The sequence below is a fragment of the Triticum aestivum genome, chromosome 6B, assembly GCF_018294505.1.
Source record: "Triticum aestivum cultivar Chinese Spring chromosome 6B, IWGSC CS RefSeq v2.1, whole genome shotgun sequence".
Classification (NCBI taxonomy): domain Eukaryota; kingdom Viridiplantae; phylum Streptophyta; class Magnoliopsida; order Poales; family Poaceae; genus Triticum; species Triticum aestivum.
Window position 1 is genome coordinate 200,999,089 of NC_057810.1, and position 25,651 is coordinate 201,024,739.

Below are 25,651 nucleotides of genomic sequence, written 5' to 3' on the forward strand. Positions count from 1 at the left end.
CCAGCATGCATCGTCGATGTAGAGCTTGCAGCGATGACTCTTAGTCATCCGCCCCACAACATATCCCTTGATCCCTGCGAAGTTGCCCTTCAAGAAGTCGAAACCACCATGTGATGGCCCCACGATGGGCGCCGACTATCGTGGACTTAACATGGCAGATGCCCTAGCAAGAGGACTTAGGTGTGGAGCCATCGCCACTAGGTTAGCTTGAAGGGGTTAAACGGGACAAAGGACATAGAGAGTTTTACCCAGGTTCGGCCCCTCTCAACGAGGTAAAAGCCTACTCCTGCTTCAGGTTGTATTGCTTGGGTTTCGATTACCAGGGAGCGAATACGCTTGACCTAGTTCTCGATCTGTTGTTTTTTGAGTTAACCCGCCGCCGGGTCTCACCTTTATATACACAGGTTAAGGCCAGGAGGCTTACAGAGTCCCAGCCAGCTCACACAACGTGACCAGCAACTGGGAACAAAGTGTGAGAGCTAGTTTGAATCGACGGTTGACTTGCAACGGAGGAATAAGTAAGCCGTATTTGCGAGTCGATGCTGCACTTGCAATTGAGGTGGAAAATAAGTTGGGCCCAGTTGTGAGTCAAAGGGTGAACTTGTAAACTGGGACAAAAAAAGATCAACGAGCTCAGTTGCATGTCAATGGCTGATATGCAATTAGGACAAAAAAAGGTTGATCCAATTGCGAGTCGGTTGTGGATTTACAACTTGGGTAAATAGGGGCTAGCTGAGCTGTGAGTTAATAATTGACGGTAATTGGGTAAAAATGGTCGGGCCCAGTTGTGAGTCAAGGGTGTACTTGCAATTAGGGAAAAGGATCAAGGGCGCGCGCGATGCAAATCAAAGTTTGCACGGCATTTACATTGAAGATCCCATGGTTAAGAAATTAGATGTGACATCTTTAAAAAACATCTAGATGTGACTTAGCAATATTTGAGTTGCAGCCCCACCTCCTTCGAAAATTCAAAACAAAAATGAATTTCAAAACTTTGCGGTGTGTTATGCCAATGCTGGTCTAAATCGATCGTACTACCAATGCTGGTCTAAATGCGGAATGCCGTCCAATACATGCAGCCCCTTAAATACCACTCTCTCCGTTCCAAAATATAGCGCGTCCTCGGTTTCCGTGCTTCAACTTTGACCATTAATTTAATCAACAAGACCGACTGCGGCGGGCGAAAAAATTATACCAATGAATTCGTATTCAAAAAAAGTTTTAAATTATATAATTTTTGATCCCGCCGCAGTCGGTCTCGTGGGTTAAATTTATGGTCAAAGTTGAACCTCGAAAAACGTGAGCGCGCTATATTTTGGAACGGAGGGAGTACGAGGAACCTGCTGCAGTTGCCTTGGTATTAGAGTTCTTGTCTAGGGGACTTTTAAACCCGGACGGAGGTAGTAGGTTCGTGCCACATTTCGTTGGTCCACACAACGCAACAGAATAGAGTACGGATTACGTCTTCGTCCAAAGGATAGGAACTGCGATCTCCAAGCAGTCCTCGCCTTCGTCGTCAAAATCGGCAGCTGGGCCGCCGTGGCCATGGACGGGCACGATGGCACTCTCCTTGCCTGCCACGAAACCTCACACCATATATTTCCGAGCCTGCACCCTTTCCGGTTCAAACTGTCTGGCCTCGATGCCTGACACCGCGGACTACCGACTACTCGGGCCGCCGGAGGCTCGCCATGCCGCGATGATCACGGTGGCGGCGCTGACCGACGAGGCGTCCTCTGGCCCGAAAGATTGGAGCGTGAAGAGGGAGAGTGACGCGCTGGGGCCAGCGGGGAAGACGCGCACGAAGAAACGGTCGCCGACGTTCCTGTGCTCGGGGGACCCCTGCCTCGACTTCTTCCGCGTGTTGCCCGCCACGCCGGCCGCCACCGTGGCCAGGCTCCTCGCTGCCGCGTGGGTCGCCGACCCGTCCACCGCGCTCCGCCTGGTCGCCAACCTCCGCGGCGTGCGGGGCTCCGGCAAGTCCGACCGCGAAAGCTTCTACGCCGCCGCGCTCTGGCTCCACGCCCGCCACCCCGCCACGCTCGCGCGCAACGCCGCCTCCGTCGCCGCCTTCGGCTACCTCAAGGATCTCCCCGAGCTGCTCCACTGGATCGTGCGCGGCGGCCTCTCCAACAAAGCAGAAAGGAGGACGGCCCTCCTTGCCACCGGCCGCCGCGGCCCCTTTGGCCTCGGGCGCTACCGCAACTCACTCGGGCGCACCCGCAACTTCCGCAAGCGCAGGCCGCGCCCCAAGGTGGACCGTGCTGCGCGCGTCGGCACGGCGGAGGAGCGCCTCGCGGCAAAGCTGCGGCACGACCGGGAGCTCTCGGCTGCGGCGGCCGTGTCGCGCCGGAGCAAGAGGGTGGGTACCGCTGCGACGGCGATTCGGCGTTACCGATGCGACCCCACGTACCGGTTCCTGCACGACCGTACGGCCGACCTGTTCGCCAGCCTCCTCGTGGAGGACATGCGCAAGCTCGCCAACGACGACGTCCGGGAGCTCTCGCTCGCGGCGAAGTGGTGCCCGTCGCTAGGCTCGTCGTACGACCGCTCCACTCTCCTCTGCGAGGCCGTCGCGCGACGCCTCTTCCCCAGGGGCTCGTCGCCAGAGCTCGCGGATGATCTCCCCGACGAACCTTACGCTTATCGTGCGCGCGAGCGCCTCCGTAGGACGGCGCTCGTGCCGCTCCGCCGCGCGCTACAGCTCCCCGAGGTCTTCATGTCGGCGCGGGCGTGGGAGTCCGTCGTGTACACGCGCGTGGCCTCGGTGGCCATGAAGAACTACCAGGCCGTCTTCCTCAAGCACGACGCCGAGCGCTTCAACGCTTACCTCGCCGATGTCAAGTCCAGCAAGAAGCGGATCGCTGCGGGCGCGCTGCTCCCTCACCAGATCATCGAGTCCCTCGGCGAGGACGGCGACGGTGCCGGCACCGGCGTGGCCGACATGCAGTGGCGGCGCATGGTCGACGACATGCGCGCCCTCGGCAAGCTCACCAACTGCTTGGCCGTGTGCGACGTGTCCGGCAGCATGTCCGGCCTGCCCATGGACGTCTGCGTCGCGCTCGGCCTCCTCGTGTCCGAGCTCACGGACGACCCGTGGAGCGGCCGCGTGATCACCTTCAGCGAGCGCCCGGAGATCCACTTGATCACCGGCGACACCCTCTCCGAGAAGGTGGGCTTCATGCGCGCCATGGACTGGGGCATGAACACAAACTTCCAGGCGGTGTTCGACAAGATCCTCGAGGTGGCCGTGGGCGCCGGCCTGCCGCCGGAGAGGATGGTAAGGCGGGTGTTCGTGTTCAGCGACATGGAGTTCGACCAGGCATCGGCTCATCCGTGGGAGACAGACTACGAGGCGATCGTGAGGAAGTTCTCGGAAGCCGGCTACGGCTCGGCCGTGCCAGAGATAGTGTTCTGGAACCTGGCGTACTCCAAGGCCGTGCCGGTGATGTCCGGCCAGAAAGGGGTGGCGCTGGTGAGCGGGTTCTCCAAGAACTTGCTCAAGCTGTTCCTCGACGGCGGCGGCATCGTCACCCCGAGGACCATCATGGAGAAGGCCATCGTCGGCCCGGAGTACGACAAGCTCACCGTTTTCGATTGAAGAAGACAGCGGCAAAACAAAAACTTCCATATGTATGAAGCTGTATGGACTAAAAAGCGGCGCAATCTCATCAACTGTATTGCATTTGCATATGTGAAATCACAAGTTCACACGCTGCCACTAAATTAAGAACATTGCTACTACTAGCTCACTACTAATACATTCGAATCGTCCAATGATTCTCGAATGACACCGGTCACAATTTCTTGTTCCAAGTTCCAGCAAGCCGCCTACGACGCCGTGCCGCCGCACGAGACGGCCGCCTTCTCCCGCCAGTCGAGCAGCACAGCGACGGCGACGTAGTGCGTGATGGCACCCACGAGCACGAAGATGTGGAAGATCTGGTGGCTGTGGCCGACGACGTCGAAGACGCCGGGGCGCCACTTCTCCGGCACGCGGCTGACGTAGAACCAGGCGCCGACCGCGTAGGCGAGCCCCATGGCCACCTCCAGCCCGAGCGCCAGGTAGCAGGCGGCGTGGCCCCAGTTGACCCAGAGCGCGTGCACCGCCGGGATGACGCCGGACATCCCCATGGCGAGGAACAGCGTGGCGCGGAGGCGGCGGTACCGCGGCGAGGAGCACGACGGCGAGAGCAGCACGGCCACGACGAGCGCGCCGAGGACGGTGATGGCGGAGAGGTAGGCGACGCGCGCGGGCGGGTGGCAGAGGAACGCGTAGTACACGGGCGGGACGAAGGAGGCGACGATCATGATGGAGATGCCGGCGTAGTCCAGCTGCCAGAAGACGACGGTGGCGCGGCGCGAGTGGCACGCGAGGAGGTGCGCAGTCGCGCTGATGGCCAGGCACGCCATGGCGCCCACGAGGAACACCATCCGCGGCCACCGCGGCACCCCGTGCCCGCCCAGGACCGCCGCCGCCGCGTCATGGCTCGGCAGGCCCTGCACCGCAAACACCAACGCCACTGTTAGCGCGCTCTAATCATGTGCCGAAGCGATAACTGCAAACATAACAGTGAATAAAAATCTCTGTTTGGCATGTAAAACTATCGCATTTTGGCGAGAGAATATTTCGAGTCGTGCTTGCGCGGTAAATCTCAGTTTGACAGATTCGTCGCCGTACGCAGAAATCAACGATAAGATGACTAGAAAGATTTTGCCACTTGGTCTTGTCTGCTCAACAGAACCAATTTGAGTTCAAACCGAAGAAGTAGCTGAAAGCGACGCTGCTTCTTGCAGGTGAGCAAACGTGAAAATGTTGCAAAAGAATCGTCGTCTTCTTCTCTTGCATGCAAAGTGAATGTGAAAGAGGAAGCGAGATTTTGTGCAAACACACAGAGGCAGCGTGTTTGTTCTGAACAAGACGACTACACGTGATGTTACGTTGCAGCAGAAGGTGAACTAGATTCGAAGTGCACAACTACACATGGCTCCTTGGTTCTGGTCGGTTGGTCAGGTTGCCGTCGACCAGGACAGCGATCAGGAAAGGACTCACCACTCACGAGTTGTCCTTAGCACAGAAGAACATATCGGAAGATGGAGCCAATCTTATCACTAATCTAGTACCTCTACCTCCTACATTCATATTTTCCTAATGTCATTTTAATTCTTCTCTCCTTATTTGTATCATCCACATAAATTGCAAATTATTCGTCAGTGCTATTTCAGAATACTTAACCTTTGAGTTTTCTTAAACTCTATACTATGATTGGTCAAGATAAATGGCGGCACACACTTCTTTGGTTCTGATTAATTCCTCATTTCATGATTCAGGGTTGGTTAGAGATAAGTGGAAGGATATGCAGGACACGATCTTTTGCCCGTTTTCAAAATAAAATGAATAAAATAAAATAAAATATGTAGGACATGATCTTGGGGGCTCATCACTAACCACCACCCACACATGGGGTAGAGGTCCATGCGACATTGATCATAACATCATTGTTGTTACAGCAGAGGATCTCAACCCTATCGGATGGAAGGACATTACGACCATTCTCCCTAATGAATTTTTAATGTGAGGCCATTTTATTTGAAAGTAATTTCTAGGATTGTATTCTTATTTTTTCACCTCCACGGCTTGTTTATTTCTATTAATGAAAAACCGTATGCAATTCCAAGAGGAAATTTCCATTGGGTCCATTCTTATGGATTTTTTTTTGTTTTTGTTTAAGTGACAACTATGAAATTCATCTAATATCCTTTAGCAATGTTGCAGGCTTCGTGCATTTTTCATGTGATGCAACCGGATAACTTTTACGACATATTCCCATGTTTTTCCTATGATACAGTCAGACAACTTCAAAGACGTGCTCTTGTTTTTTAGTTCTGTGAGATTTACTATGGCATCTCAAGTCTACGTTTTTTTTTCTAATTACCACGCTTTTATAATCTTGTAAACCAAAGAGACTCGCCCGGTCAAAATACGTCTCGCGGTATTAAGGGAGCAAGTACAATTCTCTGAGCAAATTAAATTCCATGGTTCATGGTTAGAGAGTTATCTAGAGGGAACTGATTTGACCTGTTGTTCGCATCTGTGCAGAGTTGCTTGAACAATTGTAGTGCATCCTCTATACTATAGTGTGAGGACATGGATCAAAGTTTGATCATGTGGGCAGCTCATATACACAGCTGTACATGCATGTCTCTTTCTGCGTGGTGGGGAACTACATGATCACATTATTACATAGTACTCACCCGCGGTGCAGTTATATTTAAATCATTGGTGGCACTACACTACTGCTAACTGAATAATTATAGTCACCTTGATAGAACTCGTATGAATTAATTAATCATGCTTTCTAGCACCATCTGTCCCAGAATCTTGGGGACTATAGTTATGAGAGAAAAATATGCAGTGCTGGGAAATTATCCGGAGACAAGATATTGTACTATCTCTTACTCCCCGTCCAAAATAGATGACTCAACTTTAATACAAAATTTTACAAAGTTGAGTCATCTATTTTGGAACGGAGGGATTAGATGCGTTTCTTACCGATTGATCGCTCTTCCACGACGAATTAGCTGATCCCACCACGAACCTGCGAGAAAAATTTCTTTCATAAACAAAGTAGTAGCAGTAGTGCAGTACTAGGTTGCCATGCCATGGCACCTTGCTGGAAAAGGAACATCAATCAATCAAACTATCAAAGACAAAGAGAAAGGATCGTTTCAGACTTGGAACCCCCAACAAATCTGTAATTTGCGCCAACCGGCCAAAGCCAGCATTGCATTTGCAAAGTGCTCCGGCATGACGATAAGACGTGTGAGGCGGATAATGCACGGAGGCCACCGCAGGGGCCGTGTCCCTGTGCGCGAACCCCGTTCGTTTGGTGTGGCTCTCACGCGTGCACTTGCTACTTCGGACAGTGTGTTCTTGTCACATCTCACATGGGCAGCATCTAACATAATCTTGCATTAGAATTAAAGTGTACTCGCAGCCAGTTGGGGACTTGGAGCTAGTATCCCGCAAAAAAAAAAAGAGACTTGGAGCTAGTATCGATAGTTGGCAATGCAGAAAGAGCCGGTACTGAACGAACGTGTGATTGCGCACGCGCGTGCGTTCGGTTGATGGAACGAACGCGCACACGTTGGGCGTGAGCGGGTTGTGTGTGACGTGCGCGCTCTCCGAACATACTACCAACTGCCCGCGAAACAAATTCGAGGACGTGTGAGCTGAGGTGGTGAGTTAATTCGCATTTGGTTGGAAGACCGTTTCAAGTTTCAAAGCAGGGAGCGCCCGCTAATCACGCAGAAGGGAGTGGGAGTCAGAGGCAATCAAATCATTATTGAAGTTTGATGAACAAACGAAAACAATCATTTCATTCGAAAAGGAAAGTCAAGTCGTGTGTTCTGCAGTGTAGGTACGTACCTCATGATCCCCGGCGCGACCTCGTGGGCGGCCTCCGGGCCGCCGCCGGCGACGGCGAGCGTCAGGAACAGCAGGAACCCGCCCAAATGCCTGCGGAAATCACACGGCGCCATGTCAAATCAATGGATTGGCCGATCAATTTGATCAGTTCGCGCGGAGCATGTGGACGAATCGGGGGGATGGATCGGAGGGGGGGGGGGGGGGGGGGGGGGGGGGGGCGCACGCACGTCCAGACGTTGAGCGTCTCGTTGTGCCAGGAGAAGGCGCTGAGGAGGGCGTCGCGGATGGGCCACTCCACGCGGTAGTGGCCGCGGATGTACTCGTTGTCCTTGAGGTACTCAGGGAGCTCCTCGTAGCCCACCAGCCGCGGCGGGGCCCTGCTGCGCCTGCCGCCCGCCATCGCCGCCGCGGATGCCGCCTCCACGCCGCCCACCGACGGCGCCATGGCTCCCTTCTTTCTGCTGCTCCGCCTCGCCACCGCCTCCCCCGCGGTCGCCGTCGACCGCGCTCCCATGCGATGGGCCCGGTGCCTCTCTCTCCCCGGCTCTGTGCGCGCGCGCGGCTGCGTCGGGGTTGTCTGTGTCTGGTCCGCGGTTCGTGCGGGGGAGCCCGGGAGGTGGTGGTGTTATAGGCGGACTATGTGGAGGCTATAGGGGGATGGGAGGAGACGAGGCCGCCTGGCGAATCTTGGCGGGGAGCGCGCGGCGCGGGGGTGGTGTGGTGCGGTGATGTTGCTGGTGGGTGTAGGCACGGGCGAGCCACCCACATGGATTTCCTCCGCCGCACACGCTTGTCAAGCTACAGAGGTTACCGGGGGCTTTTGGGCGCAGCTACTCGCCTAATGACCGTCAGATTTATAAAGGGGAAAAGAAAGGGATATATATGTACTTTACTATTCTATAAACGCTCTTATGTTAGTTTACAGAGGGCTATATGCCACCCGTGCGTGTCTCGCTGGCATGTGGGCCCTGGCGCCATGTGTAGTTGGTAACGAAAAGATAAGGCCTCCCTTGGTTTAAAGAAATCTTGTATGAATTTCATAAGATAAGATTTCTATAGGAAAAATTCCTTGAGAGCTCTTTGGTGCGTAGGAATCGAATCCTATTCATATGAAGAAATTCTTCCTATCGTCCACATTCCATATGAAAATAAACATTAGCCTAAACTCAATGAAAAAAAAAATCCTATTTTATGAATCAAAGGGCATCTCCTTTTCTATTCTTACTCATAGAATTCGAGATACATATCATCTCATTTCCTATGACTTTCATATTCTTATGATTTTCCTACCCCATGAACCAAAGGAGGCCTACTCATTTGGAACAATGGTTTTTTCATGAGATTTTTGTAGGGATGAAATCATGTAGTAGTTTTCTTTTACTATGGTGTCCTTTGGATTGTAGGATTGGATTTAAAAATTCGTGGAGAAATCTTTCTTTTTCTTCATGCTCGAAATGTTATTTGAGGACCGTTGGCCAGGGGGCTAACCCCAGCGAACGACCTCCTTGTCGTCGAGGCAAGGGATCGAACCCGCGCCCTCCTGTGTGTGCTCGGGCGCCCATCACCACTGGGCTAAGAAGGCTTCTTGTGAATGTTTGGTGTTTAAAATGCACATTGTTTCAATCCCGAAAATCCCTATTTTTTCATTTTCTCACATGACAGTTTTTTATAGCATGGCATTTTTATTAATGAGAGTTGACAATTTTTTTATAGCATGGCACTTTTTAAGAGGACGCATTTTTATTATTAATGAGTGATGGCATCTTTTATTATTAAGAGATGCCATTATTATTTTTATCGGCATGGTTGTTTTTATAAGCCATTTTTATAAAATGGTAGTTTTTATTATTAAGAGATGGCATTTTTTATTTTAAGTGATGACATTTTTTATATTAAGAGATGTCATTTTTTGTTTTTTAGGAGAAGGCATTTTTAGTATTAAGAGATGGCATTTTAATTTTTTAAATGGATGACATTTTTGTTTATTAAGAGATGGCATTTATTGTTATTAAGAAATGGCATTTTTATATTAAGAGATGGCATTTTATTATTAATAGATGGTATTTTTATCCCAAGGAATGGTTGTTTTTAATATTTTTTAGCGTGACACTTTTTTCACTTGTGTAGTTCATACAACTTTTTTAATCATACTCATTTGCATATTTTACAAAATTAAAGAGTTAGAATCTTTGTTTGATGAAATGGTCAAAAGAGTTTGATTTCATCAATGGAAGTGAAGATGCTTGTTGTTACAAGAAAGTAAGTGGGAGCATAATAATATTTCTAAAAACTTTGTGTGCTTGACACGAATTAGGACTTCATTGAAAATAGTTTTTCCATGAAGTGCTTGGGCTAGGTAGCCATATATTAGGCATATTTATCTACGGAGATAGAATTGCTTAATAGGCTAAGCCAAGAATACATATGACAAGATGCTAAAACAGTTTAGCATAAGAACGCCAAGGAGTGATTCTTGCCGAAGTCGTATGGAAAGAGTTTTTGCAAGACTCAGTGTCCCAAAACACTGACGAGTGAAATACATGATGGAGATTCCACACACTCATGTGTTTGGATTAACCATGTATTCCATGCTATGTAAAACAACCAGATATATCCAATACTCCCAAGTTGTTGCGAGTATAGATACCAAAGTGATGAAAGTACTGATCATGGACAATAGTGAAAAATGTCATTGAGTACTAAAGTAGCACTGACGACATGTTTTCTCACAAGCAGAGATTATGAATTGTAAGTAATTACATCGATATAGTCTTTATCAATGCTCCATGCGATTTTTGATTTAAGTTAAGGGTTTAGTGTAACACACGATATGGTGGCACGGTAGTTGGAATTTGTTCCAAACAGGTTACTGTGGCGAATTCTATAACAAAGGCTAAGTATGTTGATGCTTTAGAAGCGACAAATAAGATGTTGAATCATATAGTTTGTTCATGAACTTAGTATGGTTCCAAAATGACTTTGTTCAATGGAACACTATTGTAGATAGTTGCTCCATAGCTCAGTTTGAGAATCAAGGTTCGACCAGTGATTCACATATATACAAGGCCAAGTCCATACAAAATATGAATTTTGTGAAAGCATAAAATGCGAGGATATGCGAAGATACACATGGCCTTGAAGTTGTCAGATCCGTTGGACAAAGACTATACCACAAGCGAAGCATATTTTACACGGGTATGCCATAGGTGTAAAGTGCATTAGCATTTACTAGATTATTGACTCTAGTGCAAGTGGGAGTCTGTAGGAGATATGCCCTAGAGGAAATAATAAATGTTATTATTTATCTCCATGTTCATAATTGTGTTTATGTTCTATGCTATAACTGCTATGGTTCTCGAGTCTGCAATAACCACGAGGCTCGGAGGTAAACTCATATGCACGTGTGGAATAATAAACGGTAAAATGTATTTCTAGTCTGGCCTCTAAGACTAGCTCAAATGTTGCATGATGGTTTGTTTTCCTGATCATGGGCATGACTATGCCAACAACTTTCAGGACACAATGTTAGAAGAACACTTATGTTGAATCGACCCGATTGATGTTATGCTATGAGATATGTTCATCACGAGTTATGGTAAATAACACAGAGAAAGTTAATGTTTGCATAATTCCTTAGACCATGGGAGTATCGAGTTCCTTCATGCTTGCTTCATGAACTTTGAGGTTTGTTAAACGTCATCCGTAAAAGGGTGGCTATTACGGCGGCTTACGGGTTCATGGAAAAGTATGACAAGGAACTAGATAGCTTAAGATTGGGATTTTCACCTCCAATGATGGAGAGATATTCTTTGGGCCCTCTCGGTGTTATAGTATCCATCATCGTCTGGCCAGACACTGTGTGATTTGATCACAAGGATGCCAGAATACATGAACAGGAAAAGAGAACAAAACTGGTAATGAGGAAACTGGCATAGTGAACAAGTTGTTGATTCACGGGGATGCTACTAAATCTCACCTCGGGTTTTGTAACATACCGTGAAGCAACAGGAATAGCACACGGCAACTATAGGTTCACTCGAATATTCATTCGTGTGCGTATAGGGATCAATATGGACGTCCACGGTTCCGCTATTGATCATTGATCAAAAAGAGTTCCAGTCATGTCCATACTTCACGGAACCTATGGTGTCACACACTTAAGGGTCATCTATCTGCTAAGTAATAGACAGGGAGTCCGGGAGAATGTTTTCGAAAAAGTTTTGGAGACAATAGAAAATTTTTACAGAGTAAAACTGGAAACGTTTCAGAGACAAACTATATACCGAAAATGTTTCGAAATGAGTAGGATATTTTTTAGTGGGTGCCAGAAATGTTCTGGACCATCTAGAATTTTTATGGATTTTTCAGACACTGAAAATATTTCATGAAAAGCTGTCATGAATAGTACAGTGAATAGTGTAACACTATTAGGGTACAACCCCCTTTTGGTGGCTTTTTTTGAAAGCCACCTTTTGGGGCTTTGTCCCTAAAGTTGTGGAGCATAATTTGGGGAGGTGGGGGCCCCTTTCTGGCAGCCTAAAACATGATTGGTGTGGGGGGGGCCACCCAAGGGGTCTCCTCCAACTTTTGGTGGCTTTTGGGTGGAAAATATCCAAGTTCCTTTTGGTATTTTCAAGTGCCCTCTACCCCTTGCCTCCCACTATAAATAGAGGTGGAGATAGATCTCCATTCCACTCAATCTCCCTCAAACACATGCCATGCTATGATCTGGCTTTCTATCTCCCTCCCCGCGAAATAGTTTCGTACGCCGAAAGGCAGTCTTCGGTAGGGCCTAGTTCTGGACGGTGAAGCCCTGCTGGATAGTTGGCACCGTATGTGTGCAACCCGGTAGAGAGGTCGTAGTTTCGATCTTAGTTCGAGAAATAGCCTGAGGTTCTGTTCGAGGATCTGACCATGTGCCTCCCGAAGGGCTGTCCGAGGGACTAATCGAGTTTCTGTCTGAGGGCCTCCTGGAGGGCTGTTCGAGGGATCTCCTGAGGAGCTGTCCGGGGAGTATATTCTCGTGGTTGGGAGGTTGTAAAATCCTAGCTGCGGGGATCTGCACTAGCGATCTCCACCAACTCTCCTTCCACTCGCTATGAGTCGGTAAGAATCCGATCAAACCTTGTATGCATCTTTATAGTGGTCTTGGGCTGGTGCATTGGTCAACAAAAATTTGTTTTCTGTCGCGTTCCCTTATAGTGGCATCATGAGCTGTGCTATGCATAGATGCAGGTTACGATCTAGAATACATGAGATGTATGGGTGTTGCACAATATAATTTTGTAGTAGATGAGTTCTATTGCCGAAAATTATTTGTGCGGGTAGTAGATGAAATCTATTACCCGATGTTCTTGTTGCTTCCCTCAAATTTGCGTAGTTATGAGGTTGACGGCATGGTGGAGTTTTGCTACAAAGTTCTGGCAATCCGCGATCCTTCCATGTTGCTCCTGAGTATGCTGGTTGACAGATCAACGAAGTGCTTCAGTTCTTTAGGTTCCACCATAGTTAAGAAAGATGAATGTTCCATAGACTAAAGGGCAATTAGATATGATCTGCACGGGGATCATGCGTATGACGAAGTTCAGTATGGGGCTCGAGATTTTTTATCTTGTGTTTTATACGCCCCGGAAAGTTAATCTAGTGACTTGAATAATCATACTTGATGATGGACGTTGGTAGCTGCGGTTTAAGATAAAACCTTAGAAGCCATGTAAAATAAAATTTTGCCTAAACCGATTAGAGGCGTCTAACTTGGTTTTGCAGGATGACATGTGATGTGCATATGTTGTGGCATAGTCTTCGTCATATTTAATTGGATTATGTATGAGATGACTATATAATGTAAATTAATTAACATGACCTATGTGTCATGATTCGGCATGATGGCTGTAGCCATATGATTGTCACTTTAATGACCTGTGAGTCAACCTTATGTAATGCACTAATTTTATTAGCTATAGAGATAGCAATATTATCTGGTGCATCGACAAGGTGGTGGCAATCTTCGCGAAGGTGAACACTGACGAAAATGCCGAAGACGAAGAAATACTAAACTTCTCCATCGGAAAGGGCTATACCATATCATGCTATGATGAATTGCTTGAGATGTTTATCCCTCTTGATGCACCCTTCTTGATTGCACGGTAGTAATTTTTATTAGGGTGATCTCTCACTTGAAATATCAAGTAGTTAGTGTTCTCCCAAGTGTAGCACCGTCACGACATCTATCTCTTCAGGGTATCACATGGATGCATGGGTACGAACGATTAGAGAAGTGTGAGGCATGTGAGTTGAGACCTCGTAGCAAGATCACTTGGTTGTCTTGACGTTCCGGAGGATCGTCCTGAGCTCAGAACATGACCATCGAAAGATGAACAAGAGTCACATAGAGATGTGATTGTCAGGTTAGCCTACCAAATGAAATTCTCATCACTTGAGATGGATGCATCCTTGGCGTTGGATTGAAATTTGGATCTTGTATCACTCACAATCAGTTATGAGAGATATGGATTTGAGTGGGAGCACACTTTAGAATTAATTCTTTTTAATTCTTAGTGCAATTAATTATGGACATTGTCTAAGTGTTTTTTGCTTAATAGTTATAGAAGAATAGCTCGTGTTTCCACCTCCCTATTAAAATTTGAATAGCTGTTAAATATCTGGTTAAAACTTTATGGTTGGTAACATAATGTGAGGATTGTCCTATAGAGTGCCGAGAAGGACTTTGACCTATCGCATGCTTTCGGTATTCTCCCGCTAATGCTATGGATGATGATACTCTCGTCCTTTGATCCAAAAGCTAGAATTTTGTTACGGTCAAGTGCAATATGTTTGCTTCCATGAGACCCGAACTTCAAAAGTTTGGGATAGTTATATGATATTCATGGAACTGTAAATTGTTTTCAGATGCAGACAAAGGCTAACAGATATGAGATATCTGAAGCAATGTTTGTTTGCAAAGTATTAGTAAAGTGTTTACTATGCATTAGACTAATACAAGAGGGATCTAGTAGAACACATGTCATGTAAATGAAGGTGAATAAAACAACAACTTAAAGAGAAAGGAAATGTCCAAAGGGTGTTAGTGTGACTTACACGCCTAGGAAGTCCAGGCTAACACCACTCTTAAAGTTGGGTTTCTTCTGGGAGAAGGATAAATACTGAAAGTTAAACTGTTAGAAGTATATAGGCAAAAAAAGGAGACTGGAATATCCAACTCATGTATGAATGTCATACGAGTTGTAGATGTATGGAAGGCTGGTTAAAGAAATAGTTCTTGGAAATTATGATTAAACATGTTAATCACTCATTCTTGGGTATTGTGAGTTGATCACAGAAGTACCCGCTCGATTGCATTTTGTTGCGACTCGATGCAAGAACTACTATGGCCTAAAAGACTTGCTGGAAATGAGGTTTAAATACACGTTGGGAACATAGTAAAAGTTACTATACCTTCCATCGGTGTATTACCTATCTATTTATTTTTCATAATTCATTTTAGAGTTTTATACACTCTAGCCCATTGAATAAAGTATCTTGCAAGAAGGTTTTTCATAAGAGAACTTTTGATGTTCGGTGTTATGAATAACATAAGGGCCATATATTCATTATGAATGGGATGTACGTTATGAATATTGATAATAATATATTACCTCTATATTTACTTTCATAATTCATTTTAGAGTTTTATACACTCTAGCCCATTTGCACAATGTTTGTTGCAAGAGGGTTGTTCATAAAAGAACAATTGTTGTTTTGTATTATGAATACCACTAGATCATGAAAGGCGCGCGTTGATGCGCCCATCTTATGGTAATAATAAATGTTAGGCTTGACACAATTGTGCGGAAGCATTGTATGTAAACTTTAAATCTTCTAGTATTATAAATATTTTTGTGTAATTTCATTTTACCTGAAATTCAAAGCAATATAGTATTATTAGGCTTATGCCGTTGTCATTACAATACAACGATTCTTCAAAGACCTTGGTGAACAACAACGATTCAAATGGAAAACAAGTCACCTCAAAGACTTGAGCATAATAAAAGTTGAAGCCAGAATTTCATTGTCCACTCAGGTTTGGTGCCAAAGGTTATTAGTACCAATGCAGTACGGCTCTAGATTCCTTCTAAATTTTTATTGGCCAAAATTTAGTACATGATGTTCAACCATTGAGTTGTTTTCACTGTTTCCTCTTTAGTATCTTCTGAGCAGTCCAACATGTATTTTCTGGAGATGGTTACATTGGAACTCTTGGGCACCTTATTTAAACATCAGTAGGATAGTTCTTAAATTTATTAAAGTGGAAGCGCCAAAAATTCAATGTAAATCTAAGAAAGAATGTATAACATAAATTAAGTAAAATTAAGAAATGAGAGATATTGGTTTGATTCTATCACTGCCATATTAGTTGAATCACCTTCTCTTAAAACATGTCTCTTTCTCAAGTTATGGAACTTCATCACTTCCACTACCAATCAGAACAGTCTAACAACTGAATTATAGCACGTTGTCCTCTAACCAACAAATAATTCATCATCGGCCATCATTTTGTTTCAGCATGAGCTATTTTATTGTGAGCAAATATCAGCGATTAAAGTAATTCAAGCTCTGTCCCTAGACAAGTGTGCCATGCATGTAAAATAATTAAATACCCAACATGAATCGAGGTAATCAGTTTCATCTAATAATGAAACTAATGAAACTTATGGCCTTGTGCCAAGTAGCACGATCAGTCGTATCGATTTTGTCATATCTTCTCAAGAGTGACCATGAGCATCACAAATACTTATGCATTCACAAAATCACATCAAATTAAGCTACTCAAATTTCGTCATTTCATCCCCAAATCTAAATATCAAACATAAATGCTACTACATTCATGTTATGTTTGAGCCAGCAACTATATGATATTCCAAATGCTTATGCAGTTCCCTAACCTAAAGTGGAAGTGGGAGTTTGTTATGTATGAAAAAATAACTTATCTCCCAACCACGACTTATGTTTTTATAGCAAGTGGCCATCTAATGTGTACACATCTGAGTATCATCTACAAAGTTTAAAGTAAAACTCTATATGCCATATGATCTCCTTTGGATCTGTAGACTAAAGATCAAACTAATAATCAGCTATCAAACTCCTAGAGACTAAAGATCAACCTAATAAGAAGTTACCAAAGTCCTAGAGAGTAGAAAACACTATACGTACTTGTCCAAGAATATTGACATGGTATGTGGCGTGTTACTCCTGAGCTTGAATATCTACTACTGGTGGCCACCTTCTCCTATCATACCCCAACAGAAACAATCCACCAACAGACTGAGCAAACCTAAACACACAATTCCCAACCAATATTGAAGATGTGATCGGTGATTTACTCTCATCGCGGCGAGGTTGTTGAATTGTATATGGCGCTTCAACTGTATCCACTTCCTATGGAGGCATAGAACTCCATGGGACTGCAGCCCGACAGCCTCCACACCCTACTCATGATCCTGACGCTACATGCATAACAGAAAAAATAAAACCAAAAGGATTGAAGCCAATGAGATCGTGGATATATACAGATCAAGGCAGGGAATCGCACATTGATAGGCCAAACCACCTCGAGGCCTAATGCCAGCAATAGTAACAGAAGAAATGGCCAAGCTTCTTTATCATTCTGCTGCCATCAGTCTCAATATTTTTTTCTTTGAGGGAATCCAGTCTTTCCAGCACGAGTCAGCTATGTGCGGGACGAAGATGGGCCAGTTTCATCTTGCAAAGTAGTGACCGGTTAGCAAATCAGTAGCTACTTCGACCATCAAATCAGCCAGGTTTACCAGAAGGCTTTATATCTGACCAACTACCCCTGCCACTAATTGTCTAAAAATGAATTTATTCAGTCAGAAGAAGAACATTATCAATTGATTTAACTTTTGATTTGTATTATGCTAGCATAGAGATCAAAATAATGTTGATGGCTAGGAAAGACAATACCTCTTGCTTAACCAATATAGTACCTGTAGAGGATAATAGGATGCCAATTTGGTACTACAAACTAAACAAGACTGTTAAAATAGCATCGCCATGCAGCAGAAATCACATGACCATTTACTCCAATGCAAGCATACAAACAATTGCAAGGAGTGTCACCTGCCTTGTCTTTGCACGGAGTGCCATGAGGCTGGAGGTGTCGACGCCTATCCTCTAGCATCTGCACATGCTATTAGACAAAACATATGTTTATATTTCGAATTTAGTCGCCGGAGGCCAGGATTGGAAACCGTAGCAAGCACCTACTCTACATAGTATGTTTTTCTAGGATGAGTGAAGATGGTTTGACAGTTGGTAAAAAGAATGGTGGTAAGAGGGATGTTGGTCATTGTCGTTGTGGAGTAAGTTGGGTTGTTCCTAGAATGCGGAGAAACATGAGACCTATTGACTCACTACACCATGGCTACCAGGATAGTACAGTTCGGTCAATACAACAAATTCAAACACCGAAAACTGATACCAGCATGGTTGCCGAAGCTTGAGCGCCATGGACGTTGCTCCCCTCGTCCATCATCATGTTGCCGCGCTTCGAATCCATCCAGGTGGAGATCGACACCGACAGCACGCCGCCCCCACTTCCAAGACGTATTGGCTCGCTGCCGCCGCTGTCGCCGCTAGAGTTGGTTAGGGTTTTCGAGCACTCTAATCGCCCACGACCGATTGGTTCGCTACTTTTCGGATCAGGGAATGCTCCCTCGGCTTCGGCTGGCTATGCGGTGGGCTATCTGGCGCAATTAACCATGTTGGTCCAAAATAGTTACGGGAGTAGCTGCCCTCAGGAAGCTGCGGGGACGGGATCAAGGAAAATTCTATTGCACACCCAACGTCTGCAAACAGACGTATCTTGAAATCAGACGGCTCCAAAGGCTGATAGCGTGAGGGAGCTCTTAGGGTGACCAGTTATAATGTTCTTAAATAAGGGACATGCATCCATCATGGATGGGATGTATGTTATCAATATTGATGGTAATATAATACAACCATAACACTCACGCTATATGTTGCAAGACTAAAATAATACCACATATGTGTGGCACTGCATTTGGTCACATTGGAGAAACCCGCATGGAGAAATTCCATTATGATGGATTTTGAAGTCATTTGATTATGAATCATCTGACACTTGCAACTTTCGTCCAAAAGGTGAAGTGACTGAAATACCGTTCACATGCCATAAGGAATGAGCAACGAACTCATTGGTGATCATACATTTTGATGTATGCAGTCCGGTGAATGTTGTTGCGAGTAGTGGATTTATCTATCTTCAGAAATGACTCAAGTAGATATATGGATATTTACTTGATGAGATGTAAGTATGGATCTTTTGAAATCATTCAAAAGGTTTCCAAAATGAAGTAGAAATTATTGTAACAAGAAAAAATATGTTTCTGCAATTAGATTGTGGAAAGGAATATTTGAGTTACAAGTTTAGCGAATGTCTAATGAGTTGTGAAAAGTTTTTGTTAACTTACACCTCCCGGAACACCACTACGAGTGGAATGTTCGTAAAGATGTAAACAAACCATTTATGACATGGTAAGATCAAAGATGACATAAATCAATTTGCCATTATCACTTTTAAAGTAATGCTTTAAAGACTACGGCTTTTACAGTGAAAAGAGCGCCATTAGGTATGTTGAAATGACGCCATGGTATGGTATGCCCAACCATTTTATGTCTTTTCTTAACATTTGGAATATGGGGCTTGTGTAAAATATTTACAAACCTATTCCAAATCAGACAAGTGATACTTTGTTTGTTATCCCAAATTATTGGGTATTCCTCCCTCACTATACCGAGGCAAAAGTTTGCCACAAAGAACGGTATGATTGTGAAGAAAACGGTTTTTTGAAAAGGGTGAGTGGGAGAATAGTGCAACTCAACGAGATAATAATATCTTCGTTATCATGACAAGGTAAACAAACCTTGGAAGCAATTCTAGAGTTTTCCACCACGTCTGATACAGAAGCCTCTACAATAAAATGTATGGACTTCGGTCGAGCTTGCGGTTAAACCACATAGGCAAAACTCGTGCAAACCTCTCAGGTGCGCAAAGGAGATATTGTTGTTGGACAACAATTTACCTACGATACACGAGGAAGCGTTGATGGGCCCTGACTCTGCTACCTCTTGAGCATGCATTGGTTTTTCCCTTGAAGAGGAAAGGGTGATGCAGCAAAGTAGCGTAAGTATTTCCCTCAGTTTTGAGAACCAATGTATCAATCCAGTAGGAGACGACGCACAAGTCACCTAGTACATGCACAAACAATCAAGAACCTTGCAACCAACATGACAAAGGGGTTGTCAATCCCTTCACGGTCACTCACAAAGGTGGGATCTAATAAAGATAGTAAAGTAAATATTTTTGGTATTTTTGTTGTATAGATTGGAAAGTAAAGATTGCAAAATAGTAAATGAGATGCGATATAATGGAAAAGAGATGTAATATAATAGAAAATAGACCCGAGGGCCATAGGTTTCACTAGTGGGTTCTCTCGAGATAGCATGTATTAAAGTGGGTGAACAAATTACTTCCAAGCAATTGATAGAAAAGTGCATAATTATGAAGATATCTAAGGCAATGATCATGAACATAGGCATCACATCCATGTCAAGTAGACTGAAACGATTCTGCATCTACTACTATTACTCCACGCATTGACCGCTATCCAGCATGCATCTAGAGTATTAAATTCATAAGAACGGAGTAATGTATTAAGCAAGATGACATGATGTAGAGGGATAAACTCAAGAAATATGATATGAACCCCATCTTTTTATCCTCGATGGCAACAATACAATACGTATCTTGCTGCCCCTACTGTCAGTGGGAAAGGACACCGCAAGATTGAACCCAAAGCTAAGCACTTTTCCCATTGCAAGAAAGATCAATCTAGTAGGCCAAACTAAACTGATATTTGGAAGAGACTTGCAAAGATATCCAATCATGCATATAAGAATTCAGAGAAGAACCAAATAATATTCATAGATAATCTTGTTCGTAAATCCACAATTCATCGGATCTCGACAAACACACCACAAAAGAGTATTACATCAAATAGATCTCCAAGAACGTCAAGGAGAACTTTGTATTAAGAATCAAAGAGAGAGAAGAAGCCATCTAGCTAATTACTATGGACCCGAAGGTCTGTGGTAAACTACTCACGCTTCATCGAAGAGGCACTGGTGTTGATGTAGAAGCCCTCCATGATCGATTTGAAGGAAATATGCCCTAGAGGCAATACTAAAGTTATTATTTATTTCCTCATATCATGATAAATGTTTATTATTCATGCTAGAATTGTATTAACCGGAAACATAATACATGTGTGAATACATAGACAAACATATAGTCACTAGTATGCCTCTACTTGACTAGCTCATTAATTAAAGATGGTTATGTTTCCTAACCATAGACATGTGTTGTCATTTGATTAATGGGATCACATCATTAGGAGAATGATGTGATTGACATGACCCATTCCGTTAGCCTAGCACTTGATCGTTTAGTATATTGCTATTGCTTTCTTCATGACTTATACATGTTCCTGTAACTATGAGATTATGCAACTCCCGTTTACCGGAGGAACACTTTGGGTGCTACCAAACATCACAACGTAACTGGGTGATTATAAAGGAGTACTATAGGTGTCTCCAAAGGTACATGTTGGGTTGGCATATTTCGAGATTAGGTTTTGTCACTCCGATTGTCGGAGAGGTATCTCTGGGCCCTCTCGGTAATGCACATCACTATAAGCCTTGCAAGCAATGTAGCTAATGACTTAGTTACGGAATGACGCATTACATAACGAGTAAAGAGACTTGCCGGTAACGAGATTGAACTAGGTATTAGATACCGACGATCGAATCTCAGGCAAGTAACATACCGATGACAAAGGGAACAACGTATGTTGTTATGCGGTTTGACCGATAAAGATCTTCATAGAATATGTAGGAGCCAATATGAGCATCCAGGTTGTGCTATTGGTTATTGACCGAGAATAGTTCTAGGTCATGTCTACATAGTTCTTGAACCCGTAGGGTCCGCACGCTTAACGTTACGATGACAGTTTTATTATGAGTTTATATATTTTGATGTACCGAAGGTTGTTCGGAGTCCCGGATGTGATCCAGGACATGACGAGGAGTCTCGAAATGGTCGAGACATAAAGATTGATATATTGGAAGCCTATATTTGGATATCGGGAACGTTCCGGGAGAAACCGGGATTTTTCCGGAGTACCGGGGGGTTACCGGAACCCCCCGGGGGTTATTGGGCCTAGATGGGCCATGAGGGATAAGAGGAGGGCCGGCCAGGGCAGGCCGCACGCCCCCTCTCCCCCTAGTCCGAATAGGACAAGGAGGGGGGGGGGGGGCGGCGCCCCCCTTTCCTCTTTCCCCTCCCCCCTTTCCTTCTCCACCAAGGCAAGAGGGGGGAGTCCTACTCCCGGTGGGAGTAGGACTCCTCCAGGTGCACCCCTTGGGGGCCGGCCACACCTCCCCCTCCCTCCTTTATATACGGGGGCAGGGGGGCACCCTAGAACACACAAGTTGATCTACGTGATCGTTCCTTAGCCGTGTGCGGTGCCCCCCTCCACCATATTCCACCTCGGTCATATCGTCGCGAAGCTTAGGCGAAGCCCTGCGCCAGTAGAACATCATCATCGTCACCACGCCGTCGTGCTGACGAAAGTCATCCCCGACACTTTGCTGGATCGGAGTCCGGGGATCGTCATCGAGCTAAACGTGTGCTGAACTCGGAGGTGCCGTATGTTCGGTACTTGGATCGGTCGGATCGTGAAGACGTACGACTACATCAACCGCGTTGTCATAACGCTTCCGCTTACGGTCTACGAGGGTATGTGGACATTACTCTCCCCTCTCATTGCTATGCATCACCATGATCTTGCGTGTGCGTAGGAATTTTTTTGAAATTACTACGTTCCCCAACATGATTCCCCCTCCGGCAGATCGCCAAAAAGGCCCCAAGATGGGATCTCACGGGTATAGAAGGTTGCGGTGGTGGAAAAGTGGTTTCGTGGCTCTCCCTGATGTTTCTAGGGTGTTGGGGATATTACCACTAGGTGTGAACCGGCCTGCTTGGGCCGGGATAACTTCATTAGTGGTATGAACAGATGAAGCCCCAAGGCCTGTAGCCGGTTTAGAACCTGTGGCCGTAAACCGGCCTGATGTGCAACTTGTATTGTAAGTTAGGAACAGAGAGATACCAACCGGGATACGAGTATGGACCGGTTGGGACTCTATGGACCGACGGGCGTCACCCGTGTATATAAGGGGACGACCCGGCGGCGGTTCAGAAGGAGAACAACAACTCGAGTCTAGGCGAAGCTTGTTTGCTCCCTAGCCATCGAGACCACATCAATTCCATCGCAACTAGACGTAGGCTTTTACCTTCATCGAAGGGGCCGAACTAGTATAAAACCCTCGTGTCTTTGTGTCCGCTTTAACCCCTTCAAGTAAACCCGTAGCGATGGCTCCACGACTAAGTCCTTTCGCTAGGACATCTGCCGTGACAAATCCACGACAGTTGGCGCCCACCGTGGGGCTATCGCACGATGGTTTGACGATCTTGGAGGGCAAGCTCAAAGGACTCGAAGGCTATGCTGTGGTCCAGATGACCAAGAGTCGTCGTGGCAAGATCTACATTGACGATGCAGGATGGGGTCCCGAGGCCGATTCGATTGAGTACGGGTACCGGGTCCCCTTTGGTGGCATACACGTTTTCATCGGCATGATCGGTGAGCCGGGGCCTGAGCCGGACATCTGCATCGACCTCGTCAAGACGGCTCAGCGTGCGAGATCTACCCAGGCTAAACCGGCCGTGAAGCGTGCCTTCGTTGGAGTCATCCACGGAGGAGGGCGTGAGGACGAGTCAGAACACGGTAGCGAGACCGTCATCTATTCCGGCGACGAGTCCTCGACCGGAGAGACCGAATCACTATACCAGTTACAAGACGACCAGGTTAGGGGCTGTTCCGATGGCGACAGTATTCCGGACCCCCCAGGCCAGGTCAACCGGGTTGGAATATTCATGGCCGGCACACAGGCAGCGAATCACTCTTCGACCGCCACAGCGATGCTCTCCAGATCAGTAGGGGCAGGAGGCCTTGTGCGCCCGCCGGTTCAGGTTCTATCTGATCTGTTTGTTGCACTAGCCGCGCTTATGGCAGAGGACAATCCGGCGGATCAGGAGGCCCATAATGCAGAAATTGCAAAGGTGAGAGAGCAGATCGTGCAAGCCAAAGCGGATCTGGCCGCAGAAAAAGACAGGATGGCCGCAGAGCGGGCCGCTTTGGACGCCCAGGCTTATAAGCTCATGCTTGACCAGAACGCATCACAGGAGGTCTTAAAGCGGAAGCACAGATCACGCCTGCCGTTAGGGTTTGATCGCCGGAATCTCTTTCACACTCCAGGAGCTGGACCCAGTAATCCGCCGCAGCACATGGAGACAAACCGGATTGAGGCACCAGGACCAGGGGGGACGGTCCAACCTCGCCTGATGGAACCTCCTCAGCAGAACATTGTGATTCTTCCGCCGGTCCAGACGCCCCCAGGTCATTATTCTAATCCTATGGACAACCTTGTTGCAGCTGCCGCGCGATTAGAGGCTATCCCAGTTGAAGGGGACTCTCCGCAAGCGATAGAGACACGCCGAGTTAAGGAGCTTCTCCGGACCGCGCTGATTCAGCAGGAAGCATATTCATACAGCCATGATCAGATTCACTCTACGCCCCGTCCAAGCCGGAGCTATAGCAGGCGCTTGGATGAACCGGCCATATCGAGCAATGCGCGAGGCCGTGAAGCGGCCCGTGGCAATAACCTGGCAGGTGGTGTTCACTATGCTCAGGATGTGGTGGACCGGGCCCGGGCACGGAGGGAGGCCGAGTTAGCAGCACAGGATGATGCGGGTCAACTTACACCGGTTCGCCCTACCACCTTCGCCGGACCAGGAGTCGCATCCGCTTTGGGAGTGCCTTGTTTAATCCCCGCTTTACGCAATGTGCGCCTGCCCAAAGATTTCAAGGGTCCACGCAAGGTGCCGAATTACACCGCTGATTTATCCCCTGAAGTGTGGATAGAGAGTTATGAGATGGCCATGGAGATGTTAGACGTGGATGAGACCGCGTGTGCAAAATACTTCACCATGATGCTTGAAGGCACGGCTCGTACCTGGTTGAAGAGCCTACCGCCCAATTCTGTCGGCTCATGGGCCCAGTTGCGGGCCCGGTTTATCCAGAATTTCAAGGATACGTGTAAGCAGCCCAAGTCCATAGTAGACCTGGCGTCTTGTGTCCAGGGGGAAGGAGAATCAATGACCCATTGGGTGTGCCGCGTTTCGGAAATTTTGCACTCGTCCGACAGGATTAATGCTGACTCTGCGATCTTAACCCTGGAAGGCAACTGCCGGTTTGAGCCTTTAAAATTGAAATTGGGACGCATGAAGCGGTTCTGTAATGACATGGGAACCCTCATGGCCGCTCTAGTGAAGTATGCTGATTCAGACAGTACCAAGGATCCCGAGACTGATGATGATGAAGCAGGGAAGGGAAGGAAGAATAGCAACTCCAAACAACAGCAGTACAAACCGGCGGGTCATGGAAACGGAGGCAAGCGCAAGGCGGATGGCAGCATGGACTTTGTGGCCAACACTAATGCACAGGACAGGGGGCAGCGGCGCAGAGGTAAAGCGGCAAATCGTAATGGGGCTCCCAATCCTAACGCAAGCCGCTTGAGTTATTTGCTGAATCAGCCTTGCCCGAAGCACGGGACGAAGGAGGCGCCGGCTAACCATCTTTGGAAGGATTGTTATATCATGCAGGAGTTTAAAAACTCTAATGCCTTCCGGTATGATCACGGGTCAGGTGGCGGTTCAGGATCCGGTTTTCATGGGCCGGATCACGATGGAGCTTCTGGTTCAGGTCGCAATCAGGGCGGTCACAATCACCAGAATAATCAGAACAGCCAGCAGCAGCAGCAGCAGCAGTCGGGTTATCAGAGCCAGCCAAAACAGTTGAACAATGGGCAATATCATGTTTTCACAACTAGCTTGGATAAACGCGACCGAAAACTCCACAAGCGTGTGGTGAATTCTGTTGAACCGGCCTTACCACGTTACTTGCGCTGGTCGGAGCAGCCTATCGTGTGGAGCAGAGAGGATCACCC

At 46.5% G+C, this 25,651-nt stretch overlaps 2 protein-coding genes across 2 annotated transcripts; one reads left to right on the forward strand and one right to left on the reverse strand.

The window, feature by feature from the left end:
• Positions 1 to 1,352: 1,352 nt before the first annotated feature.
• On the forward strand, positions 1,353 to 3,752 carry LOC123136561 (uncharacterized). The gene has a single exon (XM_044555966.1). The coding sequence runs from the start codon at positions 1,559 to 1,561 to the stop codon at positions 3,599 to 3,601; it is 2,043 nt and encodes a 680-aa protein (XP_044411901.1). The 5' UTR covers positions 1,353 to 1,558; the 3' UTR covers positions 3,602 to 3,752.
• On the reverse strand, positions 3,660 to 8,219 carry LOC123136562 (heptahelical transmembrane protein ADIPOR2). The gene is made up of 4 exons (XM_044555967.1): positions 7,657 to 8,219; positions 7,430 to 7,519; positions 6,554 to 6,599; positions 3,660 to 4,500 (listed from the first exon to the last, which is right to left on the reverse strand). The coding sequence occupies exons 1-4, from the start codon at positions 7,941 to 7,943 to the stop codon at positions 3,832 to 3,834; spliced, it is 1,092 nt and encodes a 363-aa protein (XP_044411902.1). The 5' UTR covers positions 7,944 to 8,219; the 3' UTR covers positions 3,660 to 3,831.
• Positions 8,220 to 25,651: the final 17,432 nt, after the last annotated feature.

What these genes read in the sequence shown, in the direction of transcription:
- LOC123136561 (XM_044555966.1), top strand. Translation starts at nt 1,559, where the DNA reads ATGGCACTCTCCTTGCCTGCCACGAAACCTCACACCATATATTTCCGA.
- LOC123136562 (XM_044555967.1), bottom strand. Translation starts at nt 7,943, where the DNA reads ATGGGAGCGCGGTCGACGGCGACCGCGGGGGAGGCGGTGGCGAGGCGG. An exon ending in GAGACGCTCAACGTCTGGAC is followed by an intron (nt 7,520 to 7,656) that starts GTGCGTGCGCCC and finishes TGATTTCCGCAG; the next exon opens with GCATTTGGGCGGGTTCCTGC. An exon ending in CGTGGAAGAGCGATCAATCG is followed by an intron (nt 4,501 to 6,553) that starts GTAAGAAACGCA and finishes TTTGCGGTGCAG; the next exon opens with GGCCTGCCGAGCCATGACGC.